The following is a 16,384-nucleotide window of genomic DNA, read 5'->3' as shown; positions in this document are numbered from 1 at the left end:
CCACAAATTAATATTTAGTAGTTTGTTTTTTTAAATGAGAGATTTTTTAAAATGAAAACTAGACAGCAACTATCATGAGTCAACATCATAAAAGAAATTATCATAAAATATTAGTTTATTGAGTGCGAGAATATCATGGTTTTAAGCATTATATCAAATCCTTTTCCCAGTACATGATCGGGACATTAAACACAAATTAAATGATGCTTAAGTTAAGTAGTTCTTTAATCTATCATATTTAAATTGATAACATTCTTAATACAGTAAAATCAGCCTTTTCAATCATTTTTTCATGCATAAAATAACTTCAACTCAAAACATTATTTATCGAAAACCGCACATCTATCATTCGAATCAATCACTTACAAGTAAAAAGCATGCATCACTTTAGTTATATATATCATCAAAATACAATTAAAATAAAAAAATAAAAAACAATCATGACCCACGTAGTTATGCATAATTATTTAAAGCAACAACATGATATAACTAAGATCATCGAAAATGTAACAATCGAATCAGGAACACTAGATAGGTGTGAGGTCACAACTGGGCAGCAACTAAACTAAAGAATGATCAAATTATTCGAATCCAACTAACTCCATGATAGATAGGGTTGAATGGAGCTGTTAGAGAGTTGGCATGCAACGATCATCATCACCATTGCATTTGGTTCCACAAAAATACACACAGACAATGTTCCTCGGTGTTCAACAAAAGCAACAAAGAAACAAACAGAAAACAATAAGACAGCCTCCGAAAGGTTACATTACACCTTTTTCTTTCTTTCTTTTTTCTGGTTCTCTTACATTACAACGTCAAAAAGAGATGCAACCATTGGGACCCGCGAATGTCTCAGGACCGTTCACAACATCCTCGAAAACCCTCCGCAGATCTCGCAACCCTTACTTTCTAGATAGAGTGAGAGAGAAAAAAAAAGGGTTGGATCGCATTGCACTAAGCGTTTGTGGAAGAGATAGAGAGAGAGAAAGAACACACCCATCAAACAAAGCCACCATTTTGAACCTTATGCAATGCCTCTCTATCTGGGTTTCGCTCATTTTTCTCTCTGACGTTTCCGTTTCCTCGGAGGCGGATTTTGAACCCCGCTTCCGGGTCGGCTCAACCGCGCCGGGTAAATGGGGTGTGTGAATTCGAAGAAAGCGGTTGCCGGAGGTGGGTCGCGTTCGTCGCCGGCGGCGCCATACGTGCAGTCTGGTTCGAGAAAGCGGGGCAATGGGTCGGGGCGAAACGACGTGGTGGAGGGAAAATGGAATGCAGTATCGAATTGTGGGGTTGTGGAGAGGGAGAGAAGACGAGAAGGGTTCCACACTGAGGAGTTGAGGAGTGGTTCTTTAAGGTTGTCTTCTCATAGGTTTGTTGAAGCTGAGCATAATGCTGCTGGTTGGCCACCTTGGCTTAGCTCTGTTGCTGGAGAAGCCATTCAAGGATGGCTCCCTCTTAAAACTGATTCTTTTGAGAAATTGCACAAGGTATACCCTTTTCCACCATCTTATTTCTCATCCCTTATATTTATAAGTTATAAATTTATATTAAAATTTAAAAATATTTATAATAATAAATGATTAAATTAATAATTTGTTTTAAATAAAAAACTTTGATTGTCCATAAAAATCTTATCCGACTTCAACAAAATTATTTCTAATGAAAGACGTGTACTGTGTGAAAAAAAATGATAATTGTTGTATCTGAAAATGGGTATTTATTTTTTATATTAAAAAAATTTTATTTTTTATAAATAGAACTAGAGTTTTTTTTAATGTAATTATTAAATTTTATTCAGTGCATGTTTGAATTTATGTTTTGATGATTATAAATTCAACTAAATGATTATGTTAATAGATTTTTTAACGTCTTTTTAAATTCATACTTAAATCGTTGAATTTAATTAGGATGCATATTCAAATTAATCTTAACTAGAAGCTTTATTAGATGGGTAAAAAATGAATTTTATTTGGATCGTAGAGCAAAAGTTCAAATCTATCTTGAATGTGCATTTTTTTACTTAAATATATTGGACCGGTTCTGACGGGATCAAAGAAAATTCTAAATGGGTCAAGACTTGAAATTGATTCGGGTTTAGAATTTAAAATTCAAACTGTATTCTTTAGTGAGCTTTGGACCGGACCAACTATTCTAATCTTAGTTGTAAATTTTATATTGTAACATGTGTTAGAGCGAGAGAAATTGATTTTGGGTGCAAAACGATTAAGTATTGGGTTGTTTGAAATTGATGTAATTGAAAGCATGAGTGGAGCGGGAAAAATGCATGCTTTATGGGAATTCTATATGCAAATGATTGTATCTCTTAAATGGGTTATGCTCTTGTGGGCTTTAACTTCTACAATAATGATTTTGTTCATAGATGATGAGAGTAAGCTTTGCACTTTGATAAACCGGATTATGAGATTGAGGCATATTTTGACTTTTTATTGACTTAGGGGAAAAAAAAATTATGGGAATGGGAAAGTTCATTTTATTATATTTTAAGTATTCAACTTTGGAGTTAACTCAGTTATAAAACTAATTATGTCCTACCTTCAATTTTACTTTTTTGTATTTGCTACAATTCTACGAACAAAACATAACAACATTAAATGTTCTGAGATCATGGAGTGTTTTTAAAATAAAATGAATAATATTAAACTTTAGGTTATTAATTCAATTTCGAAAAGTATTATTTGGTGAATTTTTTTGCATTTAACTATTTATATCATGTCGTTAATCCCTGTCATAAAGATTCAATGAAGTTTTATATGGACTAGTGACTGCCTAAAATTTTCTTACCTACAAAGTTTCATCCTTTCTTTGATCCACAATGATACATTGCATGTTCACTCATTTTCTTACGTCTACTAGAATTTATTGTCCTCATGGCTTATTGTCATTATGTGGTCAATATTTATCTAATGATTTTTTTAAAACATTTCAATTTGTGTAGATTGGACAAGGTACATATAGCAGTGTGTTCCAAGCACGTGAAGTTGAAACTGGGAGAATGGTTGCCCTGAAAAAGGTGCGGTTTGACAAGTTTCAACCTGAAAGCATTAGGTTCATGGCAAGAGAAATAATAATTCTACGCACACTTGACCACCCAAACATCATGAAATTGGAGGGAATAATTACTTCACCACTATCAAATAGCATATATCTTGTATTTGAATACATGGAGCATGATCTTGCTGGTCTAGTATCTTCACCTGATGTCAAGTTCACTGACTCACAGGTTTGTTTTTGTCTGCATTTATTGGTTACTTTAATACATTAGATGTTACATTAATTGTTGTTTCATATTTTCCACTACAGATTAAGTGTTACATGAGACAGCTATTAAGTGGAATTGAGCATTGTCACGTTAGGGGTATTATGCATCGAGACATTAAAGTATCTAATATATTAGTGAACAATGAAGGTATTCTAAAGATAGGAGACTTTGGATTAGCAAATACCCTTAACCCAAATAGTAAGCACCCTTTAACAAGTCGTGTAGTGACTCTATGGTATCGTCCTCCTGAGCTCTTAATGGGATCAACAAATTATGGAGTTTCAGTGGATCTGTGGAGTGTAGGCTGTGTATTTGCTGAACTTTTACTGAGGAAGCCCATCCTTAAGGGGAGAACTGAGGTAATCCTCATCATGAATGTGTTTAATCAATTTATAAACTAAGATAGTATATAGATATTTATTAAATGTGTTAGTATTGTTTATCAATTAAAATTAGAGATATACTTTGATAAAATGTTTGCATTTAATGTTATTTCACATTACCGAAATAAAACTAATTTTGATTAGTAAACAACGCCAATAGCACCCAATTAACTGGACTTAAGTTTTGTCCATTTATGAAAGGAAAAATCACAAAAGTATTTGTTTGCTATTCAACTGTGAATTTGTATACACAATACTACTTTATTATGTGTAATAAAAATTTACCTGGCAAGTCAAGCAATGATTTGTCTGACTAGCACTAAAACTTTGGTGGCTTGATTTGTTGTATATTCTTGTTTAATCTACAGGTTGAACAATTACACAGAATTTTCAAGCTTTGTGGGTCTCCACCTGATGAGTACTGGAAAATGAGTAAGCTTCCTCTTGCCACAATGTTTAAGCCTCAGACTAATTACGAAAGCTCTCTTCGGGAGAGATGTAAAGGTTTTCCTGTAACTGCTGTAAACCTTCTTGAGACTTTGCTTTCCATTGATCACTCCAAGCGTGGGACTGCATCCTCTGCACTTATGTCTGAGGTGAATTCTTTATGCATTCTACTGTTTTTCCTTTCTTAATAGGATATTTTCATTTTGGAGAGTTACTACCTTTATGATTTTTTTAATATAAAGAATATGAGTTTTCATGAGTTAGCTTTGAGAATGATGTTTCATGTGTAATTTGCATGATTGTTTTTTTTTTCCTCAAAATGCCCTATCGTACACAATTAAGTTTGATTTCTGATTTGATGTTTCATGTTGTGACGTGTGTAGTATTTCAGCACCAAGCCATATGCTTGTAATCCATCACTCCTGCCAAAGTATCCACCAAGCAAAGAAATGGATGTTAAAGATCGGGAAGATATGCGCAGGTATATCATTGTGGTTTTTTCTATTCATAGAAAATAATCATGGCAAAGCTATATTATACTTGGGTTTTTCTGCTAGCCTGTCTTATTTATGAATCTAGTTATTATTATTATTATTATTATTATATGGAATGAAAAATCAAAGGTTGCATCATCTTCAAAGGTCAAGGACACAAGGGCTAACGTTTGGCCACATTCACATATATTATTTCACAAACTTTAGTAGAATTAGGCATTTAAAGTGAAAAATAAATTATTCATTCTGTCTTTAATCTTTATATTCATAATCTCCTTCTTGTTTTGGATATTCATTTAAACCATTAACCAGGTCCAAATTATATAAAATGGATAGTCTACTTAAGCGTGGTTTCTATTAAAACCCTGCTTTTATTTCCAATTTCTGATTGAAGTTTTGATCTTATACTCAGGAAAAAGAATGAAGGTAAAGTGCGAGAGGCTGCAACAATGAAAAGGCAAAGAAGAGTCCACAAAGTTTCACATGACCCTAACAATATCAACAAACCAGCTTTGAAAGAGGTGCTCTTGCTTTCAATGCATAATGCCACACTACTTAAAACAAATAACTACTTTTATTCATTTCTTTCTCATCTTTGTGAAGGGAATGCAGAATATTTCTCAAAATGCTTGTACAGATGATGGTAAGACACGTATTACAAAGGGAAAAGTAGGAGCTATGCATAAAGAGCAACCAAAGGCTTCATATGATGCAAAGTCAGAGGCTGCCCAATTGATGAATGGTTCCAATGGATTCAGTGCATACTCAGGACCAGCACCAGTCTCAGGATCTAGTGGTTTTACGTGGGTGAAAAGGAAAAAACATGATTCATCCATATTATCAGATGGATCCAGAAGCAAAATCAGTGCACTGGATCCAGCCTTTGCAAAAGGCACATATGATTTAACAAAACATGGGATAGAAGTTTCAGAAAGAAATCATAATTATCAGGATGAGATTTCCAACCATCTATCACAAAAGCACCAGGCTCATCATGTTCAATCGTTTGATGCAGCTGATGCATGCCATTCAAACTATTACATGGAATTTGATCTCACAGATAAAACAGATTCTCTGATAGATACTCAGGTAAGTTTGAAATCCTCTTGCAAATGTAGAAACTTGCTTTATGATCAAACATAACCATAATCATATCAATATGTCACTTGTTATGATATAAATTGACTTCAGTGTCAGACTTGGCAATTAACGCTTGATATGTGTTTTTGATTAATAACTGGAAATAATTCTTTTGTAATGGATTTAATAAGGATTCACTGGTGCTTGTGTAAAATTCTTTACTATATTCTCCCTAGATCAATGACATCAAATTCTCAAATGATAATTTAGTGCTATTGAATAGTAACTTTTGGACTCTATTTTAATGTTAACAAACTATCATTAGAGAACCGAATTGATAAACTAATCTCTTGAGAACTAAACTATTGTTCTTAGAACCTTTCTTTGACCAAAATGAAGGTTTATTAATATTACTTCTGATGGAAATTCTCATTTAGTAGTTATGTTTACACTGAGTGTGGATCATATTTGAAATCTTGATATACCTATGTACTCTCTTTGTACGATTTTGCGAGTTATACCAACATTTTTACAGGGCTACAAAAAACTTGGTGAGCCTGTGGAACAATCAGTACCAAAAATAACCCAATTGAATAAAAATGATGAGTTGTTGCATCGGAATGAAAATAGTGTGCGGCAATCAGTTCATAAATCAAGGTTTGGAAGAGGTAAGAACACTTTTTTTTTAATCTTGGGTGACGTTACATTTACAAATTTAGGGAAACAAACTTAATACACTTCCATGCTATGCTATTTCATCCACCTGAGTCACATCAATGCTTTTTTGCACGAAAAATATTTGTCTCTCATCGATTATATAATTACAATCCTTTTTACACTCTTTATCACTAGATGCATAGAAGAAGAGAAGAAGCAAAAGAGACATTTTTCTGCCAACCACATATTCCTTATAATCTAATAATTATGTCCCCTAATTATGTGATTAAATAATGATACAGTAAAAGTTAAGCACGAGTCAATTTAGTTCCTAAAATTAAAAGTCATTCTAGTCTCTAAAATAATATAAATTATTTTATCTTCATTATTGCAATCTTAGAGACAAAATGATTGTCATTTATAACATTAGAGACTAAAATGATAATTATTTGATAATTTCAAGAACAAAAATGATATTTTTATTACTACAAGGATTAAATTGATTGATTATTCTATATTTTGCCTGCGTGTTTCTGCTTGCCTATCATTTTCATTTGATTTGCATTCATCGAATAATTTGGTGAGAAACTCAACCCGATGTTGCACTTTCTTTGATCTCTAACTGGTATTTTAAGGGTACATTAGAAGTTATTTAAAACAAAATTATAAGATACTCGTGACAGATACCAATATATGAATTAGTTACTCCATATTTTACAGAAAAATGAATCAAGGATCATAGGAGTGGTTTAATCTCAATTTCTACAAGTGGTGGTTGACTAAACATTGTGGCCATTGATGGACTCTCCTTTATCAACATCTGAACCTTTTAACTTCTGACATCTTTGGCGACAGAACCCTCTCTCTTTGTGAAAGAGTTAAGTGTTCATACAGGTATATCGTACATAGGACTAACACTGAATTATATATATAGGATTACAGTAACAAATTACAATGCCCATGTGCAAGATGGTATGGTTAAAGAAAAGTTCACTTTTTCTTGTAAAATTTTGTCTTAGCCTAGTAATTAGTACATTTACTCGTTTTTTTATTTGTTTATCTTTTCTCTCAACCCTTTTGTATTCAGACATTGAAAACTGAAAAAAGAGAGAGAGAAATATTAAAGTATTATATCTAGACCAAAGCAACTTTCCTTCATTCATTTTTTGTGGTCTTTCGTCGTTCTAACTTCTAATTCATAGGTACAAGTTTATGATTATCTCCTATGGGTACATAATAATAATAATAATAATAATAATAATAATAATAATAATAATAATAATAATAATAATGAACACATTTATTATATTAATGCTTACCACTAAATTAATGGACACGTTAAAAAAAATTACAACTTCTCCACTTAAAAAACTTGTTGTAGAATAATAAGAAAAATACATATTCCCTTATCTCATAGGATAGGAGCAAAAAATCGGGTAAAATGTTAAAAGAGAATACGTTCTTATCCTCAAGGTGATTGTTATTATTATTATTGATGGAATTTGATATTTTCGGTTAAAATTTAAGTTGAGTGAAGATTTGACTTTCCAACACATGTTGAATTAAAGGAAATTGATATTTCTTATTGAAAAAGAGCATATTTGCCAAAAAAGCTAAAATTTAAAAGCTGATTAAATTAATGTAAGTAATTTATACATGATTTTTTAAAAAGGGAATCAAAATAATACAGTATTTTTTTAAAACAAATATTATTATAACAGGAATAAATAAATCTAAATGATATTTCTTCTTCTTTCACCCCTTGTAGTTATATTTGTTTACACTCTTGATTTTTTTATATGTTTGTGTATAAACATAAATCAAAAGTGTATACATATACAAATATAACAGCAAAGAAGTAAATCAATTCATGTAATTACTAAATTTGGAATGAGTTTATTTATTATTGTTTATAATATTCTAATTCTTTTTAATTCATTTAATTTATATTTAATATATGTTTAGAATATTTAAATACATTTTAGTAGAAAAGATTAATTTAAATTTAAATGTGTTAAATATTTGTGAACTAAATAAAGAACATAAAAAGAATATATGAATCTTAAGCCAAACATGTAAAATAGCTTGTGGTGTAGTATACTATTGACAAGTTTCACAGAACTCTCAAAGTGTAGTTTGATTACTCTGCTTTATAAGTTATTTGTGACAGAGTGAGTCTCATCGAAGTTTCTGTAAGTCATATATAAAATATAACCACCAAATTCCTGCCCAAGACCAGTAGATGGTAAGAGACTACATGAAGTGGAATGGTTACTATAGACCTGCAAATTTATTTCATTAAAAAGAACAGATCTGGTTTGAGATTAATTTCAAATTCAGTTTCAGTTTAACTTCCAAAACCAGAGTTTGACCTCCTTGTATATTCTGCAACTAGTTGAGCAAGAGAAGAAGATTTGTTCTTAAGCAGTTTCTTTGGTGAATCATATTCCTCAATAAGTCCTGCAGGATTGACATGAAGAGAAATTTTATACACATTTATGATGAGGGAAGAAAAATGAAAAAGAAAACAAACAAGTAACAAAAATAAAGAAAAACTCGTAAGGTGATGGTTGCTTTAGCTTTTATAAGTTGAACTTTGGTCATATCTGTAGTTGATGTGGGAACTTACCAAATAGAAAAAAATGATGCTTACCTTGATTTAGAAACAGAACCATGTCACTATCAAGGATTGAAGTTATTCTATGAGCAATGGTAATGACTGTGCATTCTGAAAAATGTTGTTTCACTGTTTGCTGTATAATATTATCTGTGGCTGTATCAACTGAGGCAGTAGCTTCATCAAGCACCAATATCTTGCTTTTCTTAAGTAGAACACGGCCAAGGCAGACCAACTGCCTTTGACCCATACTCCAATTTTCTCCATTCTCAGTAACTGCAAAAACTCATGATGATAAGTATCACCTTCTCACTACATCTAGACATATAATATTATAATAAGTGTCACTAGTAACACATCCTATATCTATGTTCAAAGTTTTGAGAAGTCAAACCTGTAGAGTCAAGCTTCCACTCTTTCTTCCTTACTTCATCTCCTAGTTGGCACATATCTAGGGCCTAAAATATTGCTTAAATATATTAATATGAATAACTTGCACCAAAAGATACAAGTTCTTCACAATGTCAAGCAAAATCAAATTACCTCCCAAATCTGTTCATCTGTGTACTCTTCCAGGGGGTCCAGGTTGCTTCTTACAGTTCCTTCAAACATTGTTGGATCCTGAGGAATAATGCTTAGTCTGGATCTCAAATCATGAATTCCAATCGAAGAGATGTTAACACTATCTATCAATATTTGTCCAGCAACAGGTTCAAGAAGTCGAAAAAGTGTTAGCACTAGAGTTGATTTTCCACTTCCTGTCCTTCCCACAATGCCAGTTTTTGCTCCAGCAGCAAAAGTGCAAGTAAGACCATGTAGAACAAGAGGCAAGTGAGGAGCATATTGAACCTGCATTGCCCTCTTCCTCGTTAAGGATAGATACCATATAAAACCAGGATGGACTTGTAACCAAGAAAATATAATTTGAACCTTCAACTTAGAATGAATCAGATGAATAACCTTTGAAAGTTACCTGTAAATTTTGAATGTGAACCTCTCCAGATGATGGCCAAGAATGATCTGGTTGGCTGTCTTTTATTACAAGAGGAGCTTCACTTGGGAGGGAGGTGTACTGAAGTATTCTTTCTACGGATATAATTTGGTTCTCCAAATTGCAAAGAAACCAGATTAAACTAGATTGTTGTTCATTTAGACTAAGCCCATATGTCACAGCCAATCCAGCAATGCCTTGACAAAGACAAAATTGAAGTAGGAAATGAATAGTTTTATGCCTAGCGTCATAAGAAGTAAAGTGTGACTAGTGAACGTAATTAATTTGAAGTACTCACCAGGAGCAGTAATTGAATTTGGAAAAGATATCAGGAACACCAAACTGAAGGCAAATGTGATAGTGGATAAAATATCCAATCTCAAACTCAGCCATTCCATTGCACTTGCACTGTATAATCTGGGTTGAGTATATCTGTCTATCAACTTCATATTTATGTCATTAAATCTTGATTCTTGCTCAAAACATCTTATGGTTGTCGATCCAGAAATAGTTTCAGAGAAGTGTTGTATAACTGGAGCTTGGCATACACCAACTAATCGTGCCAATTCTTGTGCAGATGCTGAGTAGTATCGCTGAATATATTTAAGCACTATCTTAGCACACATAATGCTATTGTTAGCATAATAATATCAAAATAGTTTTTTTTTCTTGTTTTTTTCTCAATAAGAATTATGATAAAACTAGGTGTACTTTATTTAATCAATGAGGAACATGCATTCCTTGAAAAATAGAAAAGGAGGAATGAATGTCAAAATCAGATCCATTTGGTGACTTCTGATGTTAGTGGTGTCAAATGATATAGGCTAGACATTATCCAGAAAACTACCTGGTACCATAGGCAAGCTGCCATAATAGGAATCAATACTATGAACACCTGCCATGCAGCTTGAGACATCACAACAATATTCCCCAAGAGCTGAATCATGCTCATGGTAATTGCCCATACTACATTTGGAATGCTCAAATCTATTGAACTTTGGTCTGCTGAAGCCTGCAACAAAAAGCAAAAGTACAATTTAGACAACTATGATAATCAATATGATCATTTGAAAAAAATCTAGAGATATCAAACTGTCATAAATAATTCACTAAGCCATGATAAGGTAAATATTAAATATGTTGTCTCTTCAAATTAAACCAGTTAAGAATTATTAACATATTATGACATACTCTATTAAGGATTCTCCCACTTGGGGTGGCATCAAAAAATGACATTGGTGCTTGAAAAAGACACAAATGCATTTTATTGAAGAGCATAGTGGCTGTCTTGTATCCAGCTATCATAGAAAGAACTGCTCTGGATAGGATGAAAAAGGAACTTCCAATTGCCAAAGCGACATAGACAATCATAAGTGTGAAGATTCCAATAGCAATTTCTGCAGTTGCTGAAACTGGAGTTGCTAAAGCCATCCAATAATCGCTTCCAATCTGAAAAACAACTGTGAGTGTCTGTGAGAGTAGTATGAAGGGTACAAGAGCTCCTCCATAAGCTATTGTAATGTATTTCCAGTAGACCTTAAACCCAACTTTGCCTTTTTCCCGTTCTTCTTCTTGAACTAGTTGGCCTTTTGGCTCAACTGTGTCATCAGACTTTTCATTTTGATCATCTATGTTTTTCATTTTTTGCTCAAGTTCAAAATCATTTGGTGAATCTGTGTCCTCTGTGGTGATACCCAGTGTTTTAAGTGTATGCCTTCTCTCTAGGGACTCAATAGAAGATAAAGCTTCTCTATGTGCACCTACAAGTTCCATAAAATCTGTGCCTGACCTGAGAATGTCATTGTATTTTCCTGATTGAGTTATGCTTCCTTCTCTCATGACCTAAACAAATTGTAAGCAAGAGAAAAAATACTGAGACAACAGTGAATTACAGTGTTTGAATTCATTAGCATGAATAATATAAATCACTCACCAATATTAAATCAGCATCAGGTAAGAACTCTACTTGATGAGTTATGTATATCACAGTTTTTGTTTTTAAAAGGCCAAGTAAACATTCCTGAAACAGTGTAGTATTAAATGTAAAAATAGGTAACAGCCTGTCCATCCAAATGTATAAAGCTAGTGCATTGTATTTGAAGTATAACATCTATTACAGAAAAAATAAAAATCCAATTCCATGAGTTTGTAGCTGTATCCGTGTCCATAATATACTGTTGAAATTTATAGAGATAAGAAACATTAAATTTCACAAAATTTTCTAATTATACAAGTGATAACTCCACTTGTAGACATCTAATTTTAAACTCATATTCGTCAGTTAATCTTTGAAATACATAATACATTGCACAAAATACTCATTAAACTTCAGAATGTTTAGAAAGATTAAAAGGCTGTATCAATGATTTAGAAAACAATACCTTGAAGAGATGGGATCCTGTATGAGCATCCACAGCACTGAAAGGATCGTCAAACAAATATATATCAGCATCTTGGTAAAGGGCACGGGCAATTTGTACTCTTTGCTTCTGTCCACCACTCAAATTGATTCCCTTCTCTCCAATAATGGTCTGATCACCAAATGGTAGAATCTCAAGGTCTTTCGTCAAGGAACATGCTTCTAGCACCTTCTCATACTTTTCCCTGTCCATCTCTTTACCAAATAATATGTTCTCTTCTATCTTGCCGCTTTGTATCCATGGTGATTGAGAAACATAAGCCTTTGATCCACATACCTTCAAGGTCCCAGATATCTTAGGTACTTCCCCTATTATACAAGAAAGTAAACTAGACTTGCCCGATCCAACAGTACCACATACAGCAACCCTCATACCATGAAAAACTGTGAGATTTATGTCTTTCAATGTAGTATTACTATTAAGTGAAGATAAATCCCAAGAGAAATTTCCATCTACTAATTCAATTGCTATATCAGAACTACCCTGTGGAAGTTTCTCTACTACATCAGTCTGCAAGTCATCTAGACAAAGAAATGATGTAATCCTATCAAGAGAAACCTTAGTTTGTGCAATCATTGAAATTGTGTCAGGAAGACTGTAGATGGGCATTTGAAGAATTTCAAATGTTGCAAGTGCAGATAAGATCTTCCCTGATTCAAGTGGGATGCCTATAAGAGCACAAGCACCAAAAGTGACCACAGCAATAAAAGTTGGGGCATTAAACAAGAGAAATCTAATAATAACCAAGCTAACTAGAAATTTCTTTAGCCATGTCTCCTCAGTCTTCCTAAGCTGAAAAATCTTTGATAAGAACTTCATCTCCCATGCTTGCAGTTTTAGAATCTTCATATTCTTTAGAATCTCAGATGTCACCTTCATTCTTTTATCTTTTAGCTCCATTAATTTAAGTTGGTACTTTTCTTGCAATGATGCCACAGGAAGGTTTAGCAACATCACAATCACAGTGGCAGCAAAAGAAGCTATTGAAGCAATCCCTACATTTCTATAGAGAATTAACAAGGCCAAAGCTACTTGCAGAACACATAACCATGGAACATGCAGGTACCAACAAAGTGATCCGACCCTTCCAGCATCAACAGTCATTAAGTTGATGATTTTCCCACTGCTGTGACCTTCCTTTGATTGACGTGAAAGGGTCAAACCTTTAGCATATATCATTTCCACCAACATTGACTGCATCCTAACCCCAGTCTGCTGCAACCTAAACATCCAGTGCCTCTGTGAAATACACTCAACAAGCTTTGCAGCAACAAATGCAATAGCCAACATATAGCCATCACTTCTTAACTTGTGTACCCCATTGAAGTATTGAACAAGGTTTTCAATAAGATAGGGTCCAACAAAAGAAGCACAGCTGCATAGGAATGCTAGTAAACCTGATAAAAGGAGACCTTTCCATGTTGAGAAGATTAACACTTTAAACAGCTTGGGAGTGGTCACTCTCCTAACACTACCACACTCTGACTCAAGATTGTTTCTGAAAGTTGTAAAAGTTCCATAGGCACTGTCGTTGGTGGCAAGCAATGGAAGGTCCTCATGATCTAAAGTCTTCTCATTGCCTAGACTTATTAGTGGATTCATCCATGAGAAAGTAAGCATGCTGAAAAATCCAGCATTTGAATAGCGGGTTAAATTTTCATTTCCTCTAGTCTTACTGGGATCAGAATTGTTGCTTGCACTAGTATCACCGTTCAGAAGGGCTTCTTCAAGAGGGGAATGATCATCCATATTGTGGTCACCAAATTCTGTAGCTGTCAAGTGAAATTTTCTGCAGTTTTAGAGGTTTTAAATTGCTGTTAAATACCTTTTCCGTTCAACATACTGTTCTAGCTACAGAGATACTGTAAAAAGCACTGGCTTCAACACGTTACACCGTTTCTTTAATTTTAATCCTTCTATGAAAATTATACATTTTGGTGCCTATATGAAAAAAAACAAATTTATGAATCGGTCTTTGTTATTTATCTAAACTAAAATGATTTTAAACATGGTCTCTATAAAATTATTTTTTTATTTTAGTTTTCTCGCGAGAAACTTTACACTTTGATCCCTAAATAAAAATATTCTAACATTGTTATAACTTCAACAAACAATAGAGACCTATTTGAAAATGCTTTTTGTGTAGGAATCAAAATATAAGTTTTCTCTTACGTTGAAACTAGAATGAAATAAGGAGGCGGGTGTAAGAAACAGAATTTTAACTTAACCTAACTTTTCCTTGTGTGTATAGCTTATAATATCCACACTAGCAGAAAGAAAAGAAATGTTATATATATGTGTGTGTGTAGCATTATTCAGAAGAGAGCCCTCGGTTATTGTGAATATGAGAATAATAAATGTATACCATTAAATATTATTTAAATGATCAAGAGTAAAAAATAAATGCAAATAATTTTTTTAATGGAACAAGACTATGTTTGTAGAACAAGAAACCTGTATTATGGAACCCACTTTTTCTCACGAGTCAACCTGGACTCTCTCCCACACAGTCATACCCAAGACACATAACCAGCACAAGTAACAAAGACAAGGTGTTGTGAAAATGGGTTGGAAGAGTGGTGAGAGAAGAGGGACAACAGCTTACCTTTTGAAAACCAAACTAAGCAAGAAGCTTAACTTTGGGTAGATTTTTATGGATGAAGAGTAGTGGTTCACTTGTTGACTTTGCTCCAAAGTGAGAGTTCTCTAAAAGGTGGCTAGCGAGTGAGTGTAAGAGTGAGATTGATAAGTAGAAAATTGGTGAATTCCATTTTTTATGGTTTTTTATAGCAAATGAATCATGAGGTTGCTTTAATGCAATATTTTCTTTCTATGGCTTTTGACGTTTTCTTTGAGCTCAAAACTGGGGGAATCACATCTCATGTTTTATTATGATATATCTAAGTTATAGTAAAAGTCCGTTACTCTATTTTAAGGTCATGATAGTATACGCCAAATTGACCTTAAAGTCGCGTGATAAGCTTTCGTTCATCTCTTTTATTGGAATTAGTAAAAAAAAAATAATAAATTAGACATGTTCTTTGCAGTTAACTTGTGTGGTTGTAGTTTTCCTCTTTTTTTTGGAGTACAAAGAAAAAGACTAATTCAAACATGACGTAATAGCTCATTTAAAATGCTGACATAGCAAAGAATTGCTGGCACACGTTTCATATTTATTTTTCTCTCCATCTCATGTTGAATGTCATTTAATATTAATGCATACATTTAAAGAAAGTGATTAGCTTTCCCGATTACTATGATAACATAAATTGATTTCACTAAAATACTGTTATTAAAAATGCTGAAGTTATTGGAATAGACAGTAGATAAGAACCATACCTAGAGTAATTTTAGCGTTATTATGGTAATTAGTTGACAAAAATAATCTCTAATAGCTAAGGGTATTGTTTTAAAAAATAATTGATTCTATTTTATGTATATTCTAAAGTAACAAATAATATAAAACAAATAAAAGTGCTTAATTGACGTCTAGTATGAGACGGAAGGAATATAACCTGCAATAGCTCAAAATTCAATTAGTGTGTATAACATGCAATATAGTTGTTCATAAATACTGTGAGAATTTCAAATGTTGGGAGACATTCGGAGGAGCTCAAACAAATTCCGATCATAATATACCAGTTTTGACTTTGGGATTGCATATCAAATAGAAGTGGCACGTGGGACAATTCTTTATATCGAAAGATTCCAGTTGTTCATAATGCTTGAAAAGAGACTTGGATTTGACGATATAAGAGTAACTGAATTTGTGTTGCAGACTGCGATCACCTTAATAAAATTAAAGAGAAGAATAGTGTTTAGGAAAAGAGATTCCACACGAACTATGTTGACTGAATATGCATGTGAACTATTGTTAGACTAGCTAACCATGCATCTTGCTTAATCTTTTATTATTCAATTTGTCAATCACACTGCTTTATTTATTTCTCGATTTAACTTAGTTTAAATCTATGCCAACGCTAAAATCTAAAGCCATGGTATGAAGTAG

At 33.0% G+C, this 16,384-nt stretch overlaps 2 protein-coding genes across 4 annotated transcripts; one reads left to right on the top strand and one right to left on the bottom strand.

The window, feature by feature from the left end:
* Positions 1 to 951: 951 nt before the first annotated feature.
* On the top strand, positions 952 to 7,317 carry LOC113861912 (protein IMPAIRED IN BABA-INDUCED STERILITY 1-like). Of its 2 annotated transcripts, none has more exons than XM_027495017.1 (9): positions 952 to 1,493; positions 2,963 to 3,247; positions 3,328 to 3,645; positions 4,038 to 4,265; positions 4,500 to 4,597; positions 5,023 to 5,131; positions 5,223 to 5,699; positions 6,226 to 6,358; positions 7,068 to 7,317. In XM_027495017.1, the coding sequence occupies exons 1-9, from the start codon at positions 1,140 to 1,142 to the stop codon at positions 7,073 to 7,075; spliced, it is 2,010 nt and encodes a 669-aa protein (XP_027350818.1). In that variant the 5' UTR covers positions 952 to 1,139; the 3' UTR covers positions 7,076 to 7,317. The 2 variants fall into 2 exon arrangements, with proteins under 2 accessions (XP_027350818.1, XP_027350817.1); XM_027495016.1 differs by having other exon boundaries at positions 5,214 to 5,699.
* A 1,107-nt stretch (positions 7,318 to 8,424) lies between these two features.
* Positions 8,425 to 15,277, bottom strand: LOC113862815 (ABC transporter C family member 3-like). 2 transcript variants are annotated; one of them, XM_027496038.1, is made up of 11 exons: positions 14,981 to 15,277; positions 12,337 to 14,164; positions 11,889 to 11,975; positions 11,147 to 11,797; positions 10,803 to 10,967; positions 10,254 to 10,548; positions 9,938 to 10,152; positions 9,508 to 9,813; positions 9,359 to 9,422; positions 9,001 to 9,240; positions 8,425 to 8,807 (listed from the first exon to the last, which is right to left on the bottom strand). In XM_027496038.1, the coding sequence occupies exons 2-11, from the start codon at positions 14,122 to 14,124 to the stop codon at positions 8,695 to 8,697; spliced, it is 3,924 nt and encodes a 1,307-aa protein (XP_027351839.1). In that variant the 5' UTR covers positions 14,125 to 14,164; positions 14,981 to 15,277; the 3' UTR covers positions 8,425 to 8,694. The 2 variants fall into 2 exon arrangements, with proteins under 2 accessions (XP_027351839.1, XP_027351838.1); XM_027496037.1 differs by lacking the exon at positions 14,981 to 15,277 and adding an exon at positions 14,830 to 14,881.
* Between the last annotated feature and the right edge of the window lie 1,107 nt (positions 15,278 to 16,384).

This window comes from Abrus precatorius, unplaced genomic scaffold (assembly GCF_003935025.1).
Source record: "Abrus precatorius isolate BTA unplaced genomic scaffold, Abrus_2018 Scaffold3, whole genome shotgun sequence".
Taxonomy (NCBI): Eukaryota; Viridiplantae; Streptophyta; class Magnoliopsida; order Fabales; family Fabaceae; genus Abrus; species Abrus precatorius.
Note: the sequence above shows the minus strand (reverse complement) of the source record. Positions and strands in the feature narration are given on the sequence as shown.